Genomic DNA, 23,862 nt, shown 5'->3' with positions numbered 1-23,862 from the left:
TCGTAATATGTAGTTTGTATGTGTCAACCATGTAGATATTAGGAGCATCATGAATGGCCCCAGAATAGCCACCTCTAAAACAGTCCAGTTAATTATACGCACAGTTCGTTTCGAATCCGCGCTATCAACAAATTACTTTATTTTTGTGGTGAGCGGAAATGACAAACATAATATTTTCATTTTTAGTTGACACAATATCATTGGCGCCAAAATAAATCAATTTCCTCCTACGTTTTTAGGGTTCCGTACCTCAACAGGAAAAACGGAACCCTTATAGGATCATTTCGTTGTCTGTCTGTCTGTCCGTCTATCCGTCTGTCCGTCTATCTGTCATGTCTGTCAAGAAAACCTATAGGGTACTTCCCGTGTAACTAGAATCACACACAGGTTTTCGGATTTTTTCCTTTACTTGTGCTAATAAGACCTACCTACCTGAATTCATGATTCTAGGTTAACGGGAAGTACCCCATAGGTTTTCTTGACAGACACGACAGACGGAAAAATAGACAGACGACAAAATGATCCAATAACGGTTCCTTTTTTCCTTTTGAGGTACGGAATCCTAAAAACAAAAAGGAGAAAAACATTTAAAAAATAAGTTGTTAGATTCCCTTTATTACGAAGTTAACTGGATCATAGATCAGGGCTTGACTCATCTGTGAACTGGATTATGCCTGCAATCCCGTTCGTCGTTTGTTCGAAATTCCACGGGCACTTTTTGGTTTTAAATTTTAGCCAAATCGATTCAGTTTTCCGGAGGGCGTGAGGGAGCAACAAATATCCAAACTTTCAAATTTATTATTTCTAATACTAGCTTATGCCTGCGATTTTGTTCGCTGGGATTTAGTAGCCTGTATTACTTTCCATGTCATATCCATGCAAAAAATTACGCCGATCCGTTGCTTCGTTGCGGCGTGATTGAATTACAAACCAATAAACATTAAACAAACACACTTTCGTATTTTTAATATGGATGGTGATTACTGATTAATAATATACTTAATCCAGTACTTTTATTCTGTGCTAATACAAAGTTGCTATGGGTAAATACAGGAGGCGGTAAAACGACGAGACGTTTCAAATAAAATCGCCAACTGTTGCCAAGGGAGGCGACGGCTTGTAACGTTGCATTAATTGTCCTCTCTAAACTTTGTCCCTTATTTAAAATTGTGATCGTCTGGCAGCCTCCCGGCGACCCAGTTTTCGGTTCTGGGACGTTGAAGGACATATTTAAGCAGGTGTCTGGAACTATACTCGAGTTTTGCATAATTCGCCGTCTAGCCGTTTGATTATTATTGAAATAAATCAGTCTGCGCCGCTGGATTATGTTATCTTAGATTAATAAAACTTTGAATTTATGAGCTTTTAATTATTATTCGTAAAAGGTGTATATTTTACAGCTCGAAGTGAATGTTGATTGCATTGACAGGTGATTTGGTAGGATTAGAAGATTGTGTGGTTTAAAAAATACGTAGGTGTTGTTACTTGTAATGTGTGTCAAATTAACATGGATCTTGTTTAGAAGCAATAATAGAAAACATTTTATAAGAAAAGAAGTTCATACAAGTATACACAATGTACACAAATAGTCGAGACTTCAGATGTGCAAGTGTGTCTGTGTCTGTCACATACTCACAGCTCATCTGTTTAACCGATTTTGACAAAATTTTGTACAGAGATAGCTTGTATTTCGGAGACGGCTATAGGCTAGGTATATACTTTTTCCCGGAAAATAAAAGAGTTCCCATGGGATTTTTAAATCCACGCGGATGGAGTCGCGGGCATTCAAGTCTTAAATTTTTTCAAAAAAAAAAAACCGACCCAAATACATTAATATACAACTATATTAACTCTTGTAGGTATATAATAATACATTTGGTAATAAATTAAATTTATTTTTTAATTTTACGTGTACAGACACGGTTAGTTATTGAAGTCGGTTTTATTTTTTGTATTTTTTTTTATTTCACAACTTTTAATGGTCCCATGTATTAAAATATGCTACGCCAGTTAAAAATTTACTTTTTATTAAGCTATTACACTGATCGCGAGCAATTTACTCTTATCCATTGAGAAGTTTCATTATCTAACTTCGAAGATGTTCATCAGGGGACCACTTTGAAAGTATACCATTTCAAACAAAAAATATAATAATGAATCGAATAATTTCGAGTAATCGGGGAACATACATAAAAAATAAAAAAAACATTCCGACGACTCCTCCTTTTTTGAAGTCGGTTAAAAATATAATACATAATTGTTTTTCGAAATGAATTTTCCTGCGATCATTGCTCTTTCTTCACGGGTAGGTACATACAATACCGCTTTGAAAATAACAGTATGTTCACGAAATGACATAGGAGCGTGCGAATTCCTGAGGATTTGCCAAAAAATTCTTTAGAACTGAACTAACGCACGTAATGGATCAAAATGTGCAATTCGAAATGTGAGTTTGAACATATTTGACAAATCGTTTCTTATTTGTCAGGAAATTAGCTTGATTTTTCAACAGTCTGCTAGTAAATAAAAATTAAATGGAATTATTAATTTTTCATGAGAGTAGTGGCAAAACAAGGTTAGCTGTATTTTAAATAAATAAAAAATAAATAAAATGTTTTTATTTCGACCAACAAGGATCATATTGGTGTTAGTAATTACACGAAACTTAAACCTAATTGTTAGTAATTATTAATATTAGTGTTAGTAATTACACGAAACTTAAACCTATTTGTTAGTAAAAAAATCTATAACTATTTAAATTAGGACAGGATCGATTTGCCAGCACGTGAATCATACAACAGTGATTCAAGTACTGGCAGTCGATCCTGTCAGAAAATACCTTCAGGAGGCCATTGGGGCTGGACCGGACTCTACGCAACAGGGATGTGCACCGCTTTCGCATAGTAGTATAAAAACAGTCTACATGCGCCTCGGCGAACATCCCTGACGCGCTGCAGAATCTGGGCAGCCCCATCAGCATCCTGAATGCATTATTATATTGTACACGCAGGGCATTGTACTGCTTTTGCGTGTAATCGATCCACAGGCTGCTCGTGTAGAAGGAGGTGCAATATGCTCTGAAAAGAGCGATTTTGACGGCTACAGAACAACGAGCAAACCTGCGGACGATCATGTTCGCCCTAACAGACAACGCCCTGCGTTCTCTCTCTATATCTGCATCGTCTTTCAGGTCAGAGGATATAACATGCCCCAGGTATTTAAACTGCTCCACTCTCTTTAGTGGAGTCTCATACAGCTTTATAGGTGGTACAGTGGGAGGAAGTGTTTTTCCCCTGGCCTGAAAGACCATGCATTCACTCTTCTTGACATTGTAGGTCAAGCCGTGACTGTGGGCATAGGTCTCACAAATGCCCAACAGTTTCGTGATACCACAGACAGACGCACTCAGCAACACCATGTCGTCTGCATAACTAATGTTATTGAGACACGCTCCATCAATATGACATCCGACACGCGTACTGCTAAGTGCCTCTATCAGCGCATTGACGTAGAGGTTGAAAAGCTTAGGCGAGGTTAAGCCCCCCTGCCTCACGCCACACTCCAACCTATAAGGCCTAGAAAAGCTTTCCGACCATCGCACGACATTGACCTGGTTTTCATACCAAAATTTGAAGATCCTGTTAATTTCATCGGGCATTCCAGTATCTTTCAGTTTTTGCCACAGGATGTCGTAATTCACCAGGTCAAATGCCTTGGACAGATCGAGAAAACATGCGTAGACGGGGGTACGTTTTTCCGTATAGTACCGGACAGTTTGCTTAAGACACAATATGGCTGACTCTGTAGATAAACCAGGTCTGAAACCAAACTGGTTGTCATGCAGCTTAATGAACGTATCCAATTGTGTATTAAGCAAACCGTCAAGTACTTTAGCAACAACTGTAGCAAGGGAAATCGGCCTGTAGTTAGACTTGTCACAGATGTCCCCAGTTTTATTTTTCACGATTGGTACCACCACGGTTTTCATCAGTGCTACAGGCAAGTACGAATGTCCTATGCACATATTATAAAATATCGCTAGCACCCGGGGAAGATGGGGACCAGCGTGTTTCAGGTGTTCTATGCTGAGGCCGTCATGGCCGGGAGATTTGCCGCGCGACATAGAAGTAATAACCTTGTTAACGTCATTGGCTGTAAATCGGACACCAATCTCCCGACCACACGTCTCCCGACCCCCCCCCTGACCGTGATGACCCCAATGGTGATTTTACTGTAAAATGATCTTTAAACAAGTCAGCTATAAGCCCATGGTCACTAATGCCTTCAACGCTCACTGGAAGACCAGGCCTACCATTTGATTTGTTCGTGGCTTTCCAGAAATTTCGGAAGTCCTGCTTTGAGTGATGTGAAGCTAAGATATCCATTCGTATTTGCTCGCTATGGTTTTGACACCATTTTAGCCGTGACTTAAAAATACTGCGGCTCCTTTGCATCTCCTCAAATACATGACCTCTAATGGGTTTACCATACCATATCCACATCAAAAACGCAGACCTAGCCTCCCTATGAGCGCCGAGTACATATCTATTCCACCCAACCACAGGACGCTTCCCCCCGCCCCTGCTGACACTACTACACTCAGAAGCGGCTCCCGTTAAGATCACAACAATATCGCTGTATAGCTTGTCAATAAACATAGTGTGATCCGCAGTTGTACAGATATATTGGGAACAACAGTTATCATTGGGAAGTTCGATAAGACCCAGTCTCTCGTTACACAGCTTACTGTACGATTCTATCTGTTCAGGTTTTCGATCTCCCCAAAGAATTTTGTTATCTACTGATTTCATGTTTAAAGTTACTTTCGGCTTAATCGAATCTAAATTACACTCTATTACTAATGGATAATGGTCTGACCAAAATACGTCATATTTAACGTAAACATTTACAATAGACGATAGAGCGGACTTGGTGGTTATACAGTGGTCCAGCCAGCGTCTGGATCCGTGAGCGTCACTCACTCATTTTGATAATAAATAATATTTTTTACATTTAGATATACCTATCTATACCTAATAGCGCGTTTCATTTTAAACTTATCGGTGCAATAGGTTCTTTATGACCGCTAGCGTTGCAATAGCAGAAATCAAGGGGTGCATTTTGTCCATGCAAAATGCAAATGTGAGTTATGTCGGCAGTGTCGGGCGCGTCGCTAAAAATTCTATGTAGGGATCACGGTAGCGCCATCCTCTGCTGGTGTCATTAGCAATAATTCTTCGATCAGCCGGATGCGGCTGAATATGTTACACACATTTCAGTCTGTACCTTTTAAGTTACCTTAGTAACTAGATTTAATTTAAAATATAAGCTAAAATCCTATTATATTAACAAATTGTAATGATCCCTCTATAAACAATGTATATTTATTTATAGAAGCACTATTATTATGTATTAAGAAGTAGACGGAATGGCACACTTTTTAAACCTTCGTGGTTTTTTGCTGTGTCTAAATTGGGTTTGTTAAACATTCTTTATGTTGGTAATTAAAAAAAAAAAAAAAATTACCTACGTACCTTCCAAAAATTTTATTTCTTGCAGTCTCTATCTTTAAAAAAGACAACTATTGACATGACAGTTGACCCATAGGGCTAAAATGGCGCGTGAGGATTCCTTTTTTACGGACTATAAGTAAAATCAGAAATCTGTTAAATCAACTATTTCAATTACTTTGCTTTACCAAACCGTTTTACATCGATGTGTAGTCATTATCAGCTGTCAGACAGTTCCACGACAACCCGGCATCGTTCACTCTGCCGGCAGTGCATTCGGGGTAGTGCAGTAGTGATGTAACTGCACCGAAAACATAGATATCGATACAATTACTGAGAACACGAGTTTGGTCGGTATCCAGAGTCTACTTCGAAAATTCAAGGAATCATTTGTATGTATAGGCAAAACGGGCGGGCCATACATAAATCTCGCGAGGCGATTGAATGCAGACGCGTAAGTGTGCCTGTGCGCATAATTCAAAGGGGCGATCACCAGGAATCGCCGTTTGGCATGCAGACGGCCGAGTTCATTCCAAAGCAATAAACCCGTTAGCGGCGACGTAATGTGCATATTGTAAAACATTAATAAATAATGTACTCATCTCATACGTAACTAATAAAATTCAAAAATACAGACGAAAGCGCTTTTCTAATTCGATATCGCAGTACTCCCACGGAACTTATTAAAACAGATTAAAGATGAATTTCAGAAAACTGCATTAGGTATAGTAGCCGGCTAGAAATATTGTACATCGATCTTTAGAGCGAGATTTCGGATTTGTAGAGCGTTGTTTCTGTCACTCATATCTATGTGACGTTTTGTCGGTCTCTACAACAGAGACAACGCTCTACGAAACCGCTATCTCTTTCTAAAAGTCGATGTACAATATTTTCTGTCGAGTACTCTAAATTATCTACTAAGGCAACATTTTTAACAGACCTTAATAACATTAGATTATTGTATTCTTACACCGGATATCTGCGACTTCGTATGGATTAAGGTTTTTAAAAATCCTATAGGTAGGTACAAACAGTAACATAGTTAGTTTTGCACCCGTCCAGTGTCACGTAATCTTAAATATATAACAGGAAAAGGTGACTGACTGGCTGACTGACTGACTGACAGACTGATCTATCAACGCACAGCTCAAACTACTGGACGGATCGGGCTGAAATTTGGCATGTAGATAGCTATTATAACGTAGGCATCCGCTAAGAAAGGATTTTTGCAAATTAAACCCCTAAGGGCGTGAAATAGGGGTTTGAAATTTGTGTAGTCCACGCGGACGAAGTCGCGAGCATAAGCTAGTTTAAAATATGACACAAGGAATCTCTTTAACTTTCAATCGATATAATAATTTAATAATACAGATATACATATTTTATACTTACAGTTATCATTAAGCGTTGTGAACTCTAATATATAGTCAAACAATTTAACTAAGTAGGTTAATACTTATTTTACTGCTTAACACTTATTTAACGTAGAAGAAACACAAAATCACGTAAAAGCATTACGGCAAGTGTTTGTTACAGTTTGCAATCGTCTCACCTTTAATCGGCTGGAAATTAAAATTCTGTCTGAAGCTCGATATCATTATTTTAGACAAAACAGTCTCTACAAACTAGACAGGAATTAAAAAAATTGGCAGTCAGTGGGGACTGCCGACAGAATGAAAAACTTAAAACTATGAAATCACAGGGATTATTTTTTTGGATTTTCAAAGTAATTTGTAGTATCAAAATTGTTTTCATAATTTTGTAAATTGGATCTATATTAGTTTAGTTTTTACTACTCCGAGTAATATTAATGTTAGTTTAGTTTTTACATCTTCAAGTACCTATAATAAAAGCATTCAGAAAAAGTGGTAGATGCATCCGACGCGACGATTCAAAAGTACTTGTGAAAGTTTACTTGAATAAAAAGTATTTTTATTTATTTATTTATCTATTTAAAGTTTAACATGGCGGTGACGCGACCTTGAAGTTTTTATCCATCTTAAAATCACCCAAGTTTTCATTCAAAAAGTATATGTTTTAATTCTTGCATCATGCTATACCTACTCGATATCGATATATCTGGAGCTTGGCCATCACTAGCCCGCAGGTGTCTGATATGGTGGATATGCGGGTCCTCTCGAGTCATCACGGTGCGCCGCCGTACCAGTCCGCCTTCGACGCTCTTCGGGCTCGTCTCGGTGTATAATGTTTATTTACACTTGCAAATGCGATTCGGAGTTCGACCCAGTCAACTGATTCGGCTATACGCGGTCGCATGATTAAATTTTGGTTGCTTAGCAAGTTGGTGGGTATAATTTGGGAACTACAAACCAACACATTTTCGCATTTATACCTACCTAATAATATGGGTAGTGATAAATGACTCTATAAAGCGTACAAAATGAGTTTTCACGCGCTATTTTAACTTTGTGTCAACTGTCATGCCAAAAGTACGATTTTACACCTTATTTAAAGAAAAACCGACATTACATTTGACATGACAGTTGACATTTAATAGACTTAAAATGGCGCGTGAAAACTCATTTTGTACGGACTATATACACAGTTTCGAAACGATTTCCTTACCGAAAAGAAACTGCAGAAAAACTTCGCTGCGACATTATAAATGGAATGGGAAAGCAAAATTATCAGAAAAATCATTTCAACGCGAAATGAATTTTTTCATTGGAAACTGCAATTTGCAGTAATAGTCGTCATTATGAGCACCTAATGACCGCACGAGGCACTATGCGACGAGCGTTTCCGGTCGCTTTTAGGGTTCCGTGCCCAAAAGGTAAAACGATGTTACTCTGCTGTCTGCCTGTCCGCGTGTCAGGGGCCTCTCCCATATAAAAAACTGGCCAAGTGCGAGTCAGGCTCGCGCAACGAGGGTTCCGTACCACAGTCGTATTACTCATAAAAATAAATAATAATATGTTTTAGGATACACAGGTAAAGCCCTTTCATATGATACCCCACTTGATACAGTTATCTTACTTCGAAAATTAAAAATACTAATAATTAGTTTATGACCACAATTTTTTTTGTGTGATGTAACCACAAATTCACGGTTTTCAGATTTTTCCCCTAATGCCAGGTATAAGACCCACCTACCTGCCAATGATTCTAGGTCAACGGGAAGTACCCTGTAGGTTTCTTGACAGACAGACAGACAACAAAGTGATCCTATAAGGGTTCCGTTTTTCCTTTTGAGGTACGGAACCCTAAAAAAGGAGCCGGATTATTTTTTTACCCTAGCATGTGGGTTATCATTGTGTAGAGGTCATTGTGTGTACGAATATGTTTTTATTCTTTTATATCTTAAAAAAAACCAAAAAAAGGGGAGAATTTAAAGTTGTCAGTTTTAGACCATTTTTGTGACAGGGTCTATCTAAAAAAGCCGAACTATAAGGAGTTAGGAATATGAAGTTTCGGTATATTATGTACACATTTACTATCTTTATTTAAACAATAAATATTGTGTAAAATGTTGTTTCATAAAGTAGTTTGTAAGCTGTGACCAAAACGTGATTATGTACGGAACCCTAAAAGAGCGAGGCCCAACTCACCCTTAGCCGGTTTTTTACACTCATTTTCTTGCTGCAGAAATACTTAGATACCTGTCTACCCGTATATGCATCTGATACATAAACGCGGGTAATAGACGTGTAATAATAATCATTAAAAGATATTGATGACTTTATAAGTACTCGGAGGTAAAAACCGTATTTTTGAATGATTGTATTTTTTTGTATCCTCTTAGAATTTAGAGATACCTAATAGAATATTATGTACCTACTACGACGACATGACGTGGTGACATGTTATGTTTTATTTTGTTTTAATCTAGATTATGCCAGCGATTTACGTTTTTAGAAAATTATGTGTGATGTAGATAAATGATTTTTTTTGGGAGAGAGAGTGAAGAGATGATGTATAATGGTTCGGTCTTTTTTCCTACAAGTCTTTGAGACCAATGGGTTTATTTGCCAATGTACAAAGCGTGACTGTCTTGGTTGTAACTTTCCGTACTTTTCAGTAATGAATGCGTATTAATAATGAGTTTTTATATTAGCATAATTATAGTGCGTTGAGTCCATAATCCATATTGGTCATTCGCGTTTGACCCTACGCCCCTACGCTACGTAGGTACGTCGCATTATGAAAATTGTAAACATATTCATTCAACAGTTTGCTTACTGCGTCTAGGTTAAAGGAAGTTGTAAAATGCTTGACCAATGCACCTATGGACTTATGCAAAGTACTTATTACCTTTTTGTGGAAGGTTTTTCTTTTAGAATATTATGTAAGTACCTATAGAGCAGTTATTAAAAAATATGGTGCAACATGAATAATTTACATAAAAACCTTTATTTCTTCATCATTCTTTATGAATTTTTCTTTATATTTCTAGTAAATGTTTTCTAACCATTTTCAAACTGTATTATAGTTCTAGGTCTGCATTTACTCGCAGCTGAGTTTCAAAGGAAGTAAAACTACTTGACCGCTCTGGGCCCTTGTTTATAGACTGTCACTGGTACACTCTTATTATAGTCCGTTAAAAATGACTCCTCATGCGCTATTTTAACTCTATGGGTCAACCGTTATGTCAAAAGTAAGGTTTACCTTTAAAATAAGGACTAAAATCGTACTTTTGACATGAAATTTGACATAAAAAGTTAAAATGGCGCGTGACAAGTTAAATTTTACACGTTATACCTACCTACAGTAAGTATTTTTTTACTGACATTTTTTTTTGGAAAAAATCTAAGTGTATAATATTTATTGCTGATACTCATTAAGTTATTAGCTGGTGTCCATGACTTCTGCGAAAATTTTGGTTTTTGAAATCTCGTGGGAACTCATTGATTTTCCAGGGCAAAAGGTATCCTATGTCAGACTTCACTCTCTTAAGTACCTAGCTAAAGCTTGGCAAAAGAACGCTGAAAGGTACCTAGCCTGTATGGCTCTCTTAATAATACTCGTACAATAAAATACACTAATATTCCTGCGCTCGTTGAGCCGAGATAGTAGCTGGTCCCTGGGAAAGCGGATGGGCCATAATGTAGGACGCAACGTACCTACGTTGACACATATTGGTCCGTGCCATGAAGATCGGGAGGTCGCAGCAGAATTGATTGAAACGATAAGCGGCGCAAGTGTGTCTCTCTGTCTAGGGCTACATTTTTGTTCCGTTTGCTGAGGAGATCTTGGAGCCATGAGTGTTAGTGCAAAAAAATCTTAGGAGACATTTTTTAATAGCTGGTCAATTTTTTGACCATTTCAGTTATACAAGTTCAGCGCGGAAATGCAGCCAATATTCTTGCAACCATTCCACGCGGGCATGATTTGTACAGATAATGCTTGACTAGGTATTACTGTAAATTTTCCAATAAAAACTATTTGGGCCAAAAAAAATCAGGATTGGCTGAAAAATGGTAACATATAGGCAGACAAATTGACTCCCTGACTGTTATTATGGATATCCTCGCGTGAATAGAGGCTGTAGGATCAATTCCCGAAACGATTTATTCTAGTTTTTTTTTAAATCCTACCTAATACTTATTATAGATTTTTAGCTACCTATGACTTTTATTATTTTTTACGAGTTATCATCCTAGACCTAGTATCATTGCCTAACTTTTGATTTTGAATTTTTCATTTTGAGGATTGCCGTTCATCATTCATTAAAATGATTCCATAACAAATGAACCATCACATTCCGTTCTACGTGGGTTGTGTATTATGTGTATAATATTACCGTGGTTGTGTCAAAAGTAATATTATGCGATAAAACAGATTTGCCTACTTACTAAGGAAACTATTTGAATATGTAAATAAATTTTAAATATAAAATCTAAACGGTTATTCCATTAATGATAATGGGGTAAGATAACTAAAATGTCATACCAATTAAGTAAACATGAATATATGAATTATTTTGTTGAAATAGTAAGTTACATTAACATGACCATTTTCGTAGATCTGAAATCTGAATATCAACAAAGTTATTGATGGATGAATGGAAAATATTATACGCACACAGGTTGTTGACGTTTGGATGTGCATATTTAACGTGCTTATTTAACTTCCAGTTTATAAATAAATCGAAATAATGGTTAATGAAATTCAATAAGGAAACTAAGTACTATATTATACTGGATATTGGATATTGGATATTATTACATATAAGGAACACAAAAAATACTTATAATACAGATAAAAAAACAAGTAATAACAATTAAGTAGAGATTAAGAATTATACAGAGCAGCGACAGTAAATTATTGTCTACTCGCACTTAAGACAAGAATATTTAACGTTTATTTTATGTTTTACGTTGAATGTTTAACGACGTCTTTAAATAATACGGGTGTTAATTATATCGTTTTATGACTCTGCGGTGTAACTTTGTTTATTCGAAAAGTTAGTGGAATAAATTGTACCCCAAGTTACCGGGCATTGCTATTTGTAGTTTGTTTTGTTTGCCAAATTACTTGGTGACAGTTTAAATCAGGTAAATTGGATTTACACAGTTCACTCGGGTTCAGGCCAGGCTTTGAAGAAAAACAAAACTGACTTACCGCGTGACAAAATTACACTAAATTTATCAATCGTATACGAGAGCTTTTTAACCGCTGTTTCGATATTGCGAACCGGGAGCCGCTTTACCGGTCAAGCGACTTCGAATTATCACATTTTCTTTCGACTGATTAAATTTAATTAATTATTTATATTTACCGCAAAGCCGGTCACTGATAACTTCGGGACCGGGAAAGTAAAGTTTGCGTACCTGACGTGTCACTGGCACTCAGCAATCGTATAAAAATATTGACGGGAGAGGAAGAAAAAAAATTTGTGTGCTCACCTGCTGCCGGGCGCACGAGCACGAGCGGCAGCACGAGCAGCGGCAGCAAGGGCAGCCGCATGCTCGGGCTAGCGTCGCATGCCGGCGCGTGCGGCGCTCTGCGCTGTTCGCCCGCCGCCACGGAACTGCACGCCGGACGGTCGGCCGCGCGACGAGCGCGCCCCGAGCGCCGCCACCGCGGCACGTGCGCGCACAGCCGCGCGCCACGCGTGCCACTCGCGCCACTCGCTGCTTGAGACACCGCACCACGCATCCGACGCCCGCGTGGCCCGTCTTACCATCGGTGTGGCCCTAGCGGAGAGTCGACGCGGACTGAGACCCGCTGTCGGCCGCCTGGCGAGGGCGTGCGGTCAGCGGCGGTCGGGGCCGCGGTGCAAGTGCAGCGGGCGGCGCGGCGTGGAGGTGGCGCGCCGGCTGACGAGTCGGCGCGCCTTCCGCCTCCGCGGAATGCGCTCCCGCCGCCGTCGCAGCTGCAGCACCCTGCCACTCCACCGCTGCGACCCGCGCCACCCTTGCCTCAGCAACAACGACCAATGAAGACAACCTTCAATTCGTTCGTATCAGATTCAACTTTCAGGGCAGTACACGAAAATGACAAGAAAATCTCACAAATAAAAGTAGATTTGCAAGAGATTCTATTTTAGATATCTTACCGCCCGTCCGTTTTCCAGTAGGTAACAATGCGTCATATTATTACAAAACGAGGAAAACTGTAAAATACTCTGTACTACTGTAAAAGCAGGTAGACATAAAGTAATATTAGATATTGATGAAACTCAGTCTCAAATATAAATAAATACTTAGGTAGGTACATTATATTATATCATTTTTATATAACTTACATAATAATATGTACCTACGGATACTTGTAATAATTATTATTTATTACGGAAGATTACTTAATCGTGAGATATCCATCAAATTAATCGCGTCTCTAAATTAAAACATGGATCATTGAACTTAGCGTAAGTAAAGCGTTGAAGTCTTTTCAAGGGCGCTTATTTGACGGCACCCGCAAAAAATCGCGTACTCGCACAAAAAGCACTTGGCAACAGTGTATTTTTAAGTTTCAAGATAGTCTATAGGCTCTATATCGATACCAGTTCAACGTTATAGCTTTCACAAATTTATAAGTTTATCTTTATATTATGTAGATTCAAATTAAAGCGTTATAAGTATTATTTTAATAATATTTAAAAATACTTGAATGAAATTACAAACTAGCTGTTCGTGATTAGAAAGTTGATTCTAATTATTTGTCTTTTTTAAATATATATTTATAAAAGGAAAAGCTTACTGACTGACTGACTGATATAACAACGCCATTGATTTATTAACTAATCAATGAACAACGCACATTTACCGTGGATCAGGCCGGAATGCAGATAGCTATTATGACGTAGACATCCGCTAACAAAGGATTTTTTAAAAATTCAACCTCAAAAGGGGTAAAATAGGGATTTCAAAGTATAGTCCACGCGGACAAAGTCGCGGGGATAAGCTACATAGTTACTAAATAAAACATTGTGTATGCACTTAACTGAAAATATTACATTTTAGCGTTTATTTAAATCGTGAGTGATATTCATTATAATAAGCTATACATGTATATTTATAATTGAGCTATATATAGTATAATTAAAATACTACACATTCAACAAAACTTAAAACCTTTTTGATAATTAAGTTTATGCCCTTCCCTGGGATGCAAGATAGCACTGTACTAAATTTTATAAAAAACGGTTAACCAGTGAAAGCTAGCACACAGACAGACTGTAGACATACACTTTTGCATTTATAATTTTATAGTATGGATGTTGTCGTACTTAAATTTAAGATTGCTCTATACTAATTGCGGTCCAGTAATTTTAGTTCAATATAATTTACATAAAATTTAATAGACTTTAATTAGTGATTGTTAATATAAGTTGATTTGTATACGGGGGCGACATAATCACAATGCGTTAAAGCCCCGGCAAAATAAAAAAAAAGAAAAAAAAAAAAGATTGCTCTATTATTCTGCTTATTTTACTTATACTTGCTACATTTTCGTTGGGTTTCTTTGAAAATAAAATTAGTTAAGTAAGTACTTAAATTTAAATACTTAAAGCGATTTTTTTTCGATCTTATGATACCTACTAAGATAGAAATGCGAGTAACAAAGTAGGTACTATACCAATGGTCTTCTCATTTGAAATGCATAATATTCACTAAATTGAAAACGAAAGTCGCCCGAATTTTGTCGTCGCGGTTAATGATTTAAAAACGCAGAGGTTGATAAGCAATTATGATCGGTAATGGCTGGAGAAATCCGCCTTAATTATAGGCCTGCACTAGGATTGCCATAAAGTGTACAACAATAACACAGGATAAGTTTGAGATCTTCGGACTTAATTCATTTGTTTTTGTCGACATCACAGGAGACCGAAGAGCTGGCAGGTACCTCGGACAAAGAATTAGCCTAGCAATTCAAGAGGGGGAATCTTCGAGACCTTGCCTAAAAGGACTCCTTTTATTAATATATTTTAATTATAATATTATATTTTTTTAAGGTTTTAGTTTTAGTTTTAGTTTTATTGTTTAAGTAAATTTTATGTAGGTTGGTATAAGCCTTTATAATCGTTGTCGTCATCGACATCCACTATTTGACATAGGTCTCTTGAAAGGGCTTCCACCGGTGTCATGATGTCATATGTTCGATAGAACAGATTCCAGGTGAATACTATTATGAGTGAGTATTTTATTTAATTTATAGATTAACGCTTGGCTGCAATCAGACCTGCCGGCAAGGAATGATGCAACTTAAGATGGATCGCGATTCCCTAGAAGATGCCTATTCACTCTTGACTTGAAGGTATATGGAGAGGAAAACTGATGCCGGTAGGGCAATCTATCCTAGCGGTTCGAATCAGAAGCAATCTACTAAAACTGCACTTTCTATTGTGAGGACGCCATTCTTGGAACCCCAAAGTTTATGGGCTTCCACTAGGCAGTAGGAGGTCTTCCAACGCTGCGCTTTTCGGTGCAATGTTGCCATTCTAGTACCTTGGGACCCCAACGGCTACCGTTTGAATACCACCTACCTAAGAATGTTTAAAAAAAGAACTCATCCAAATTGTGATGAATGTGGGAATAACTCAAGCTCATGGGTACACTAGTTTCATACTTAAACCTCAGGCCTCATCGCGACGCTTTGTCAAATAAAAAGCGACTGTATTTACGATTACCTTACTCTACGAGATTTCATTACAAAAATCATAAAATCTTGTTTGTTATTGATACTCGAGGCTCAATTTAAATTAAAATTAAAACGGAAAAGAAGTTATAGAGGAAAAAATATGTTAGTCGGCAACGATTTCAAAAGTAAGCAAACCACTAACATTATTCAATTAATTCATGTCCAAGATCCCACTGCCGCCAGACAAATTATTGTAAAGTATAGTTAAAAATAATATGAGACGAGCAGCTTAGGCGTAATATAAACATAAGCTTGTTAATGTAATAAAACATGAATAAACCTAATAAAACAATCGAGACATAAATTATTTTTGGGTCGGCGCCTTCACACGACTTAATTAGTCACTGATATCATAAAATATTATATTATTCAAATGTTAATTATATTCGACTTTTACTTTTTTTTGCTTTAAATTTATCGTAGTTTCCAATAAAATAATTAATTCAACTGAAGTAATAAATTATACTAAAGTGTTTAGAATACCATTTTGAAGCACTTGAATTAATTTTAATTTTAGTTAGGTATAATAAGGCAATCGATAGAATGTAGGTACAATGTAGGTACATATTATCTTAGACTTAAAGATCAAATACAAACATCAATTTTTTTTGTTCAAGTAGGTACTATTATATTATATTCTGTGGTTCAAGTCCCTGCCCAGCCCAAATGTTTGCAGGTATAAAGTCAAACAAATTGCTATTGCGGGACTTATACCTATGACATTTTATCACGAAGTGAGGTTGCTTTTTCGAAAAATTTATGCTTGCTATATTATAAATTAGTTAAAACTTCTAGGTCCATCGGATTATCAGGGTTCAGTACATGAAGGGTGCCAACGGGACCCTATTACTAAGCCTCCGCTGTTTGTCCGTCCGTCCGTCGGTCTGTCTGTCAGCAGGCTGTATCTCGTGAACAGTAATAGGTAGAGAGTTGTCAAAGATTGTGTGTTTCTATTGCCGCTATAACAATAAAAAAATTAAAATGGCAGAAAAAAAAATTAAAAATTAAAAAAGTGTTATTTCATGTAGTTCTAGTACAGAACCGTTTCATGTGCCAGTGCAACTCGCACTTGACCGATTTTTATTTAATGGCCGTGACACACTGACGAACGGACGGACGAAGAGACTGGACGAAACTATATTTTTCTTCTTCACTTCAAAACTGTTTTAGGTAATAGGGTAAGTATTGTTTGATTTTCAAAATTTTATTGTACAAACAGTCAAGCTTCAGCTTTCCTAGACTTTACTAGTCCCGTTATCTGGAGATCTTTATCTACCTTAAGCTTCTGATGAAGGAATTTTTGCACGATCCCATTGCAGTCAATCGTAATCTGAAATAATAAATCGTCTTGGCGGGGGCACTGCCGTGCCTGATAGTCCTTTTTCTTTCTAATTTTTAAAATATGTATTTAAAAGTATTTCCAGGTACTTCCTTGAAGTGTACGTAAAACACTGTCATAAAATTTGTAAAGTCTTTGATTTAATTTGATTAATTTTACACTAATTGACTACGCGAAGGTATAGGTTCCTAGTTATTCATACGCAAATGTAATTAGGTAGATAGGGACCTACTAGATTACTAAATACTAACCTTAAGTTTTTATTAAATTCCACCTGAAAAACTTGGTTCAACTTTTTGACCAATCAGTAAAAGAATACTGTTTCTGTTACTAACGAACAGACGGATGTCCGAACTAAATAAATATCCTGCCGTTTGTGATCTAGCACAAAATGAAACATCTTTCAATGAAATTCTAATCCAGTGACGCAACGCTACGCGGAATGACTGCCAAAATATTAGTCACGATCATTGAGACCAGTTAGGCGCGACACGCTAGCAGTTTTTCCCGGCACCATTCATTAAAAATAACCATAAAATTACTGTATATGTTTCACATATTTCGTTTGAAAAAATACGTGTCCTACATCACACATGGGAAATTATCGAATTCTGGAATATTTGAACTCATCCATGTATTTTCTACGTTCCCAATTCAAAATTTCAACAGCTTGTTTCAATTTTCAACATAATATAAATATGATTTCAAGTTCACTCGCACTTTAGACAGCACAGAAGACTTGTATAACTAGGTACCTAACTTTTTTACGAATATTAAGCTTTATCAGTACATATCCATACTTCCATACTAATATTATAAATGTGAAAGTGTGTCTGTCTGTATGTCTGTCCGTCTGTCTGTCTGTCAGTCTGTCCGTCTGTCTGTCTGTCTGTCTGTCTGTCTGTCTGCTAGCCTTTCACGGCCCATCCGTTCAACCGATTTTGACGAATTTTGGTATAGCGATAGCTTGCATCCCGGGGAAGGACATAGGCTACTTTTTATCCCGAAAAATCAAAGAGTTCCCACGGGATTTTTTAAACGATCCATGCGTACAAAGTCACGGGCATCAGCTAGTTATTTATAATGAGCTTAACCAGCCTAGCAGCTTGTACGGACTAGGAGAGCCGAGGGTATATTGATTTTATCATAATTTTGTAGCTAGATCAAAGTCATCGTAAGTATTATTTATTAATTTCTACAAGCCTAGTTTGGCCCCCTATGACAAATGAGTTCATAAATCATGATCATCATATCATAACCATTGACCATAGTGCCTATATTTCAGCACTTTTAATAATATATTTTTTTAAGTTAATATAATATACTTATTGTTTTCAAATATTTTAATCACCTAATTTATAATGTTACATTTATTTGACATATATTTACAGTAAGTACCTGTTGTTAGAGGGGCAGTGGGGGTTCGATCCCGGGCACGCACCTCTAACTTTTCGGAGTTATGTGCGTTTTAAATAATTGAATATCACTTGCTTTAACGGTGAAGGAAAATATCGTGAGAAAACCTGCATGCCTGAGAGTTCTCCATAATGTTCTCAAAGGTGTGTGAAGTCTACCAATCCGCACATGGCCAGCGTGGTAGACTACGGCCAAAACCCTTCTCACTCTGAGAGGAGACCAGTGCTCTGTAGTGAGCCGGTGATCATGATGACCTGTTGTTTGATGATTTTATTTTGGAGACAAATCTATCGTTCTGAAAGCTTATAATCTATGGAATGCAAAACCATGATTGGTGATTGATAAAAACCTACACTTTTTATTTTTGTTTAACAAACATATTTTTATTAGTATATAGGTCAAAAAGGTAGACTTTCAAAGAAATAACTATTACAAATGAGTATGACGTGACTCTACATTTTGCATCATATTTTGTTACCTGTCGATTTCCTTGAAAACCAAATAAGTCATAGTTTTTTTTTTGCACGGTTAAAAATAAAAAATATCACCACCATCATAATAATCAACCCATCGCTGGCTCACTACTGAGAACGGGTAAACTATGGTCAAACCCTTCTCATTCCGACAGCACAGCAGAAGGAGAAGGGTTTGGCCATCGTCTACCACGCTGGCGAAAATTGGCAGATTTCCTACATACACCATTGAAAACATTATGAAGATCAGGTTATAGGATGTTTTCCTTCACCTTAAAGCAAGTGGTATCCAAGTGCTTAAAACGCACATATAACTCTTGTAAAAATCATACTGTCTAATGAGTTAATTTTTTTTGAATTCTAACCTTTAAACTTCAATAGGTCACCCACATTTCTTATTTTGGAGAATTATGTATACCTACTTACTCAAAAATGCGAAACAATTTATGCGGAAAATCGAGGCCTTGACAAATTGACATTTAAAGTGTAAATAAACAGATTCATATTATCTGAAAAATGCATAGGGCAGACGGAGTGCATGTAAATCATGTAAATAAACTAAAACCACCAATGAGCGTGTCATTTGTTGTTGTCAAATTAAATTGCCACAAAAAAGCATTCGAGATCGTGATCGTCGCGTCCTCATTCACGTAAATGTCATTTTTTATCTAAACTCAAAGAATGCGAGATAGGTACTTATTTAAATTTTGTATTTGTGTTAGACCGGATAAATCGACACAAATTATTATTACTCAAGAAATTGCTATTCGTCTATATTGAAAACTCATAGTGATGCCCACGACTTCGTACGTGTGGATTTAGCTTTTTAAAAATCCCTTGGGAACTCTTTGATTTTCCGGGATAAAAGTAGCCTATGTCACCAGTGATGTGGGTCACTCTCCAGGTCTTAAACTATACCCATGCAAGAAATCACGTCGATCCGTTGCTCCGTTGCGACTTGATTGAAGGACAAACCAATAAATCAACAAACCAACGAATAAACACACTTTCACATTTATAATAGGGTAGTGATAGAAGATGTTTCAACTAGCTGCTCTACTTCTTGATCATATATCTATTAGCAAAGAATACAACAAAAGCGCAGACTCCGCGGAATGCATGCATGGGATTACATCAACGGGTACTTGTCGATGAATGTCTCAATTTATCACGTTTCACGTTTCACGAGGCTTTAGGTGCAGTAGTGCTTTGTCTCTACTTAGAACATGGACCTAAATTCCGTGAAAGTTTAGTCACTACCCCTATTATAAATGCGAAAGTGTGTTTGTTTGTTGGTTTGTCCTTCAATCACGCCGCAACGGAGCTACGGATCGACGTGATATTTTGCATGGGTACAGTTTAAGACTCGGAAAGTGACATTTTTAGATTTTTATCCCGGAAAATCAAAGAATTCCCACGAGATTTTAAAAAACCTAAATCCACGCGTACGAAGTCGCGGGCATCAGCTAGTAGCATAATATAAGGAAGCATTCCATTAACTAAATATTCTAAGTAACTTCTATATCATCAACTAACTGCCAGTGAAAGTGCCTCGTTTCGGAGAGAGATTTCGACAGACAGGCAACGAAGTGGTCCTATAAGGGTTTTTTTCCTTTTGAGGTACGCAACGCTGAAAAGTTAACAATGTGTAACAAAATAAACATACGTTGTAGTATTTGTAATAGCACAACAATATAATATCATTCGATGTGGCGAATAACATGTGGAAAATCCATAAAGTAACTCGTCTTAGAGCAGACACACACTCTCCCGTCCGATACAAACAGTTCTCTCATGCTTGCGAACAATCGACGCTGAAAAGTTTTGAAAGAAAGAAAAGGTTTTATTTTTATGCCATACTCAACAAGTTGACCCTGCGATCTCACCGTGGTAAGTGATGATGCGTTCTAAAGTCGGGTCTCCTACGCCATGTTACGAACAAAACATTGTTTTGCTAACCCGTTAGTAAAGCATACTTAATTAGCTAACAGGCCGACCACTGCAATTTTCGAGTATTGAACATTTTTGTTAGTAACATTTAATTTTAAATTAATAAGTTTCGACGAGGAAGACGTGTCCACAGTTATGGCAACTTCAATTCTTGGGAGAAAAATAGAAAAAGATTTCGTGTAACACCCTACCTACAAACTTTTATGATCTTCGTAATTTTGGAAAAAGAATCTAGCTTTTTATATTTATGCTCATTATAAATCGTATTGCTCATTATAAATATTATGTGCTATATTCTATAAATCTCCAAAAAATTTGCGCGCCAAATAATTGGTCTTTCCCGTACAAACAGTATAAAATACAAAGTAATATCTTTACTCCAATCCATTAAACAAAAGATTTGACGAAATGTGTCTCTGGCGAACACAAATACGGGATGAGTTGTAATGTCCCCCCACCCCCAATAGTGGTCCAATACTAAACGAGAGATTCATGTCTAATTGTTAAGTTATTTATATGGAACACTTCATGCACTCTTGAGCCCAACGCTAAGAGATAAACTTTACGTATGGCTACTCCTTCTTTCAGAGTTGTCGCTTTTTAGGTAAATGCTTGTACTCTGGGCTCCTAGTTGCCACACGCCGACCTGCCGAATGTTATTTACTCAGACATGCCTTTTAATTATTCTCGTTTATTTGTGTCTGGTTGTAAAATTATTATACCGTCTTGAATCTTGATAAATTAAACTGGAATCGTCATCGATATAAATGACAAGATATGCCCAAGCGAACAAAATTTTTCACGGTTTAGGAACCAAATAAATCAGCGCCACCTCTTAGATACTAATGAACGACCCGTTTGAAATCCAGACGTCACTGAGGTTGCATTGGTGCTAAAGCACCACTAAGTCGGTGCCATTTTGTTAGTTCAATAGCCCTGTCCATATGAAGTACATAATATATATGAAAATGAAAATGAAAATGAAAATGAAAATCTTTTTTTATTCGTATAAACTTTTACAAGTGCTTACGAATAGTCGGATGCATCTACCACTGGTTCGGAATGCCTTTCCTGCCGAGAAGAACCAGCAAGAAACTCGGCGGTTGCTCTGTTCAAATATTTGATATAGGTACAAGATTATGCCATGTATAAAATAGTATTTGCAGTCTTGTGCGTTGCTAAGTCAATGGGAATTGTTTATTTTTTCTTGGGCCATCCTTGGACCTGAATTACGCCTGCTTTGACAGGTACCTAGGTAGGTATTTCTTTGTCAAACGGAAGGTTAGTGTGTTTCATCAATTTATTAACCAACTTCAAAAAAAGAGGAGTTTCTCAATTCAAATGTTTTTTTGTGTTTTTTGTACCTATGCTTGTTACGCGATTATTCCGTCAATTATGAACCGATTTTGATGATTCTTTTTTTTGTTTTGTAGTACATACTTCAGAGGTGATTCCATTTCAATTTGGGTAAGATCTGAAGAATATCTTCGGAGATGGAGAACGGAACTTCTCAATGGATAAGAGTAAATTGCTCGCGATCAGTGTGATAGCTTTGTAAACAGTAGGTTTTTAACAGGAATAGCAAATTTCTAACCGATTTCAAATAAAAGTGAGGAGGTTCGCATTTCGATGTTTCGCATGTTTTTTATAGGTTTGTTACGCGAAGTCGTTCTATATAAGAATATAATAATATTAATATATCTTAAAAATCTAAGCCTGTGCATTTACCACGCCAACGAAGTCGAAGACTTCAGCTAGTAGCCAACAAGTTCCCAGTGGAGGCCTATAAATTTTCTTAATCATTGTCGTCATCACTTCTAAAAGCATCTGGAACAAAAAAACCGGCCAAGTGCGATTCAGACTCGAGCACCGAGGGTTCCGTACTCGGGTATTTTTTTCGACAATTTGCACGATAAATCAAAAACTATTATGCATAAAAATAAATAAAATTCATGCCTTTAGTTGTACTGTAAGACCTACTTATCTGACAAATTTCATGATTCTAGGTCAACGGGAAGTGCCCTATAGGTTTCTTGACAGACAGACAGATAGACATACCGACAGACAACGAAGTGATACTATAAGGGTTCCTTTTTTCCTTTGGAGGTACGTAACCCTAAAAATATCCACATATCTTCGGCCCTTAACGACATTAGTTTAAAGACATGCAAATTACTCTTGCTTATCCGCATGAATTAATTAGTCCGCGGCCAGACTTCTTTTTGTTTTATCTCTGAATAAGTTTCGCGATAGGCCCTATCGTATCAAGCACTTTAAATGTCTCGTAAAGTCCTTTAATTCATTGTAATATTTATAAAACCTGTACTTTTACGTCATAAAATGAAAATTGGGGATCAAGTATTATGGTTGTTGAATAAAAAACCTTAACTTCCACATTATTTAATACTAGCGACCCGCCCTGACTTTGCACGGGTAGCTTATTATAATATTTTTAGGGATCTCTATTTTTTTGGAAAATAAAATAAGTATATCTAAGCTATGTCAATCAAGAATAATGTAGCTTTCTACTGGTGATAGAATATTCAAATTCGATTCAGTGTCTAGTTCCAGAGATTACCGCTTACAAACAAAGCTACAAAGTATTATATAAGTGTAGATTTCTGAATATAAAAATGTTTTTTGATTTAAATAAGTCTTTCAAGTAGTTATACTTAGTCGCACTTATACACCTTGTATTAATTGTCTACTTACCCGCGAAATGCTGAAAAAATAACACATACCTACCTACATATACCTACCTACCTACGACGCAATACCGCAATAACCTTCGGTAATACCGGAATAGGTTACAAAGTAGTCACTGTAACGGTTACGAAATATCGTTACAAAGTAATATGGATAAAAATTTATAAATTCGAAGTTAGGAGTCAGTGCTTTACGGATCTATTTTTCAGGTGTTTTGATATAAGTACAAGTTTCTCAGAAAGCTTTTTGATCCGCTATCTGCTTTTAATGATTTTGGTATTCTGTCTATCTAGTGAAGTCGACCTGAACATAAGCTTATTAAAAGGAACGTCTAATTTAAAAGTGGCTATTCCACTGCCGAGTG

General features: G+C 36.9%; 1 protein-coding gene across 2 annotated transcripts in view; it reads right to left on the bottom strand.

Annotated features, from left to right (window-relative positions):
- Fs (Follistatin) overlaps positions 1-12,713 on the bottom strand; it is a 39,289-nt gene extending 26,576 nt beyond the window's left edge. The window contains exon 1 of one of the 2 annotated variants that reach the window (XM_069505490.1): positions 12,377-12,713. In XM_069505490.1, coding sequence (XP_069361591.1) covers positions 12,377-12,629 — 253 coding nt within the window. In that variant the 5' untranslated portion in view covers positions 12,630-12,713. The remainder of the gene's footprint in view (positions 1-12,376) is intronic. The other variant, XM_034979401.2, reaches the window with a different exon arrangement.
- Between the last annotated feature and the right edge of the window lie 11,149 nt (positions 12,714-23,862).

The sequence above is a fragment of the Maniola hyperantus genome, chromosome 20 (genome assembly GCF_902806685.2).
Source record: "Maniola hyperantus chromosome 20, iAphHyp1.2, whole genome shotgun sequence".
NCBI lineage: Eukaryota > Metazoa > Arthropoda > Insecta > Lepidoptera > Nymphalidae > Maniola > Maniola hyperantus.
Note: the sequence above shows the minus strand (reverse complement) of the source record. Positions and strands in the feature narration are given on the sequence as shown.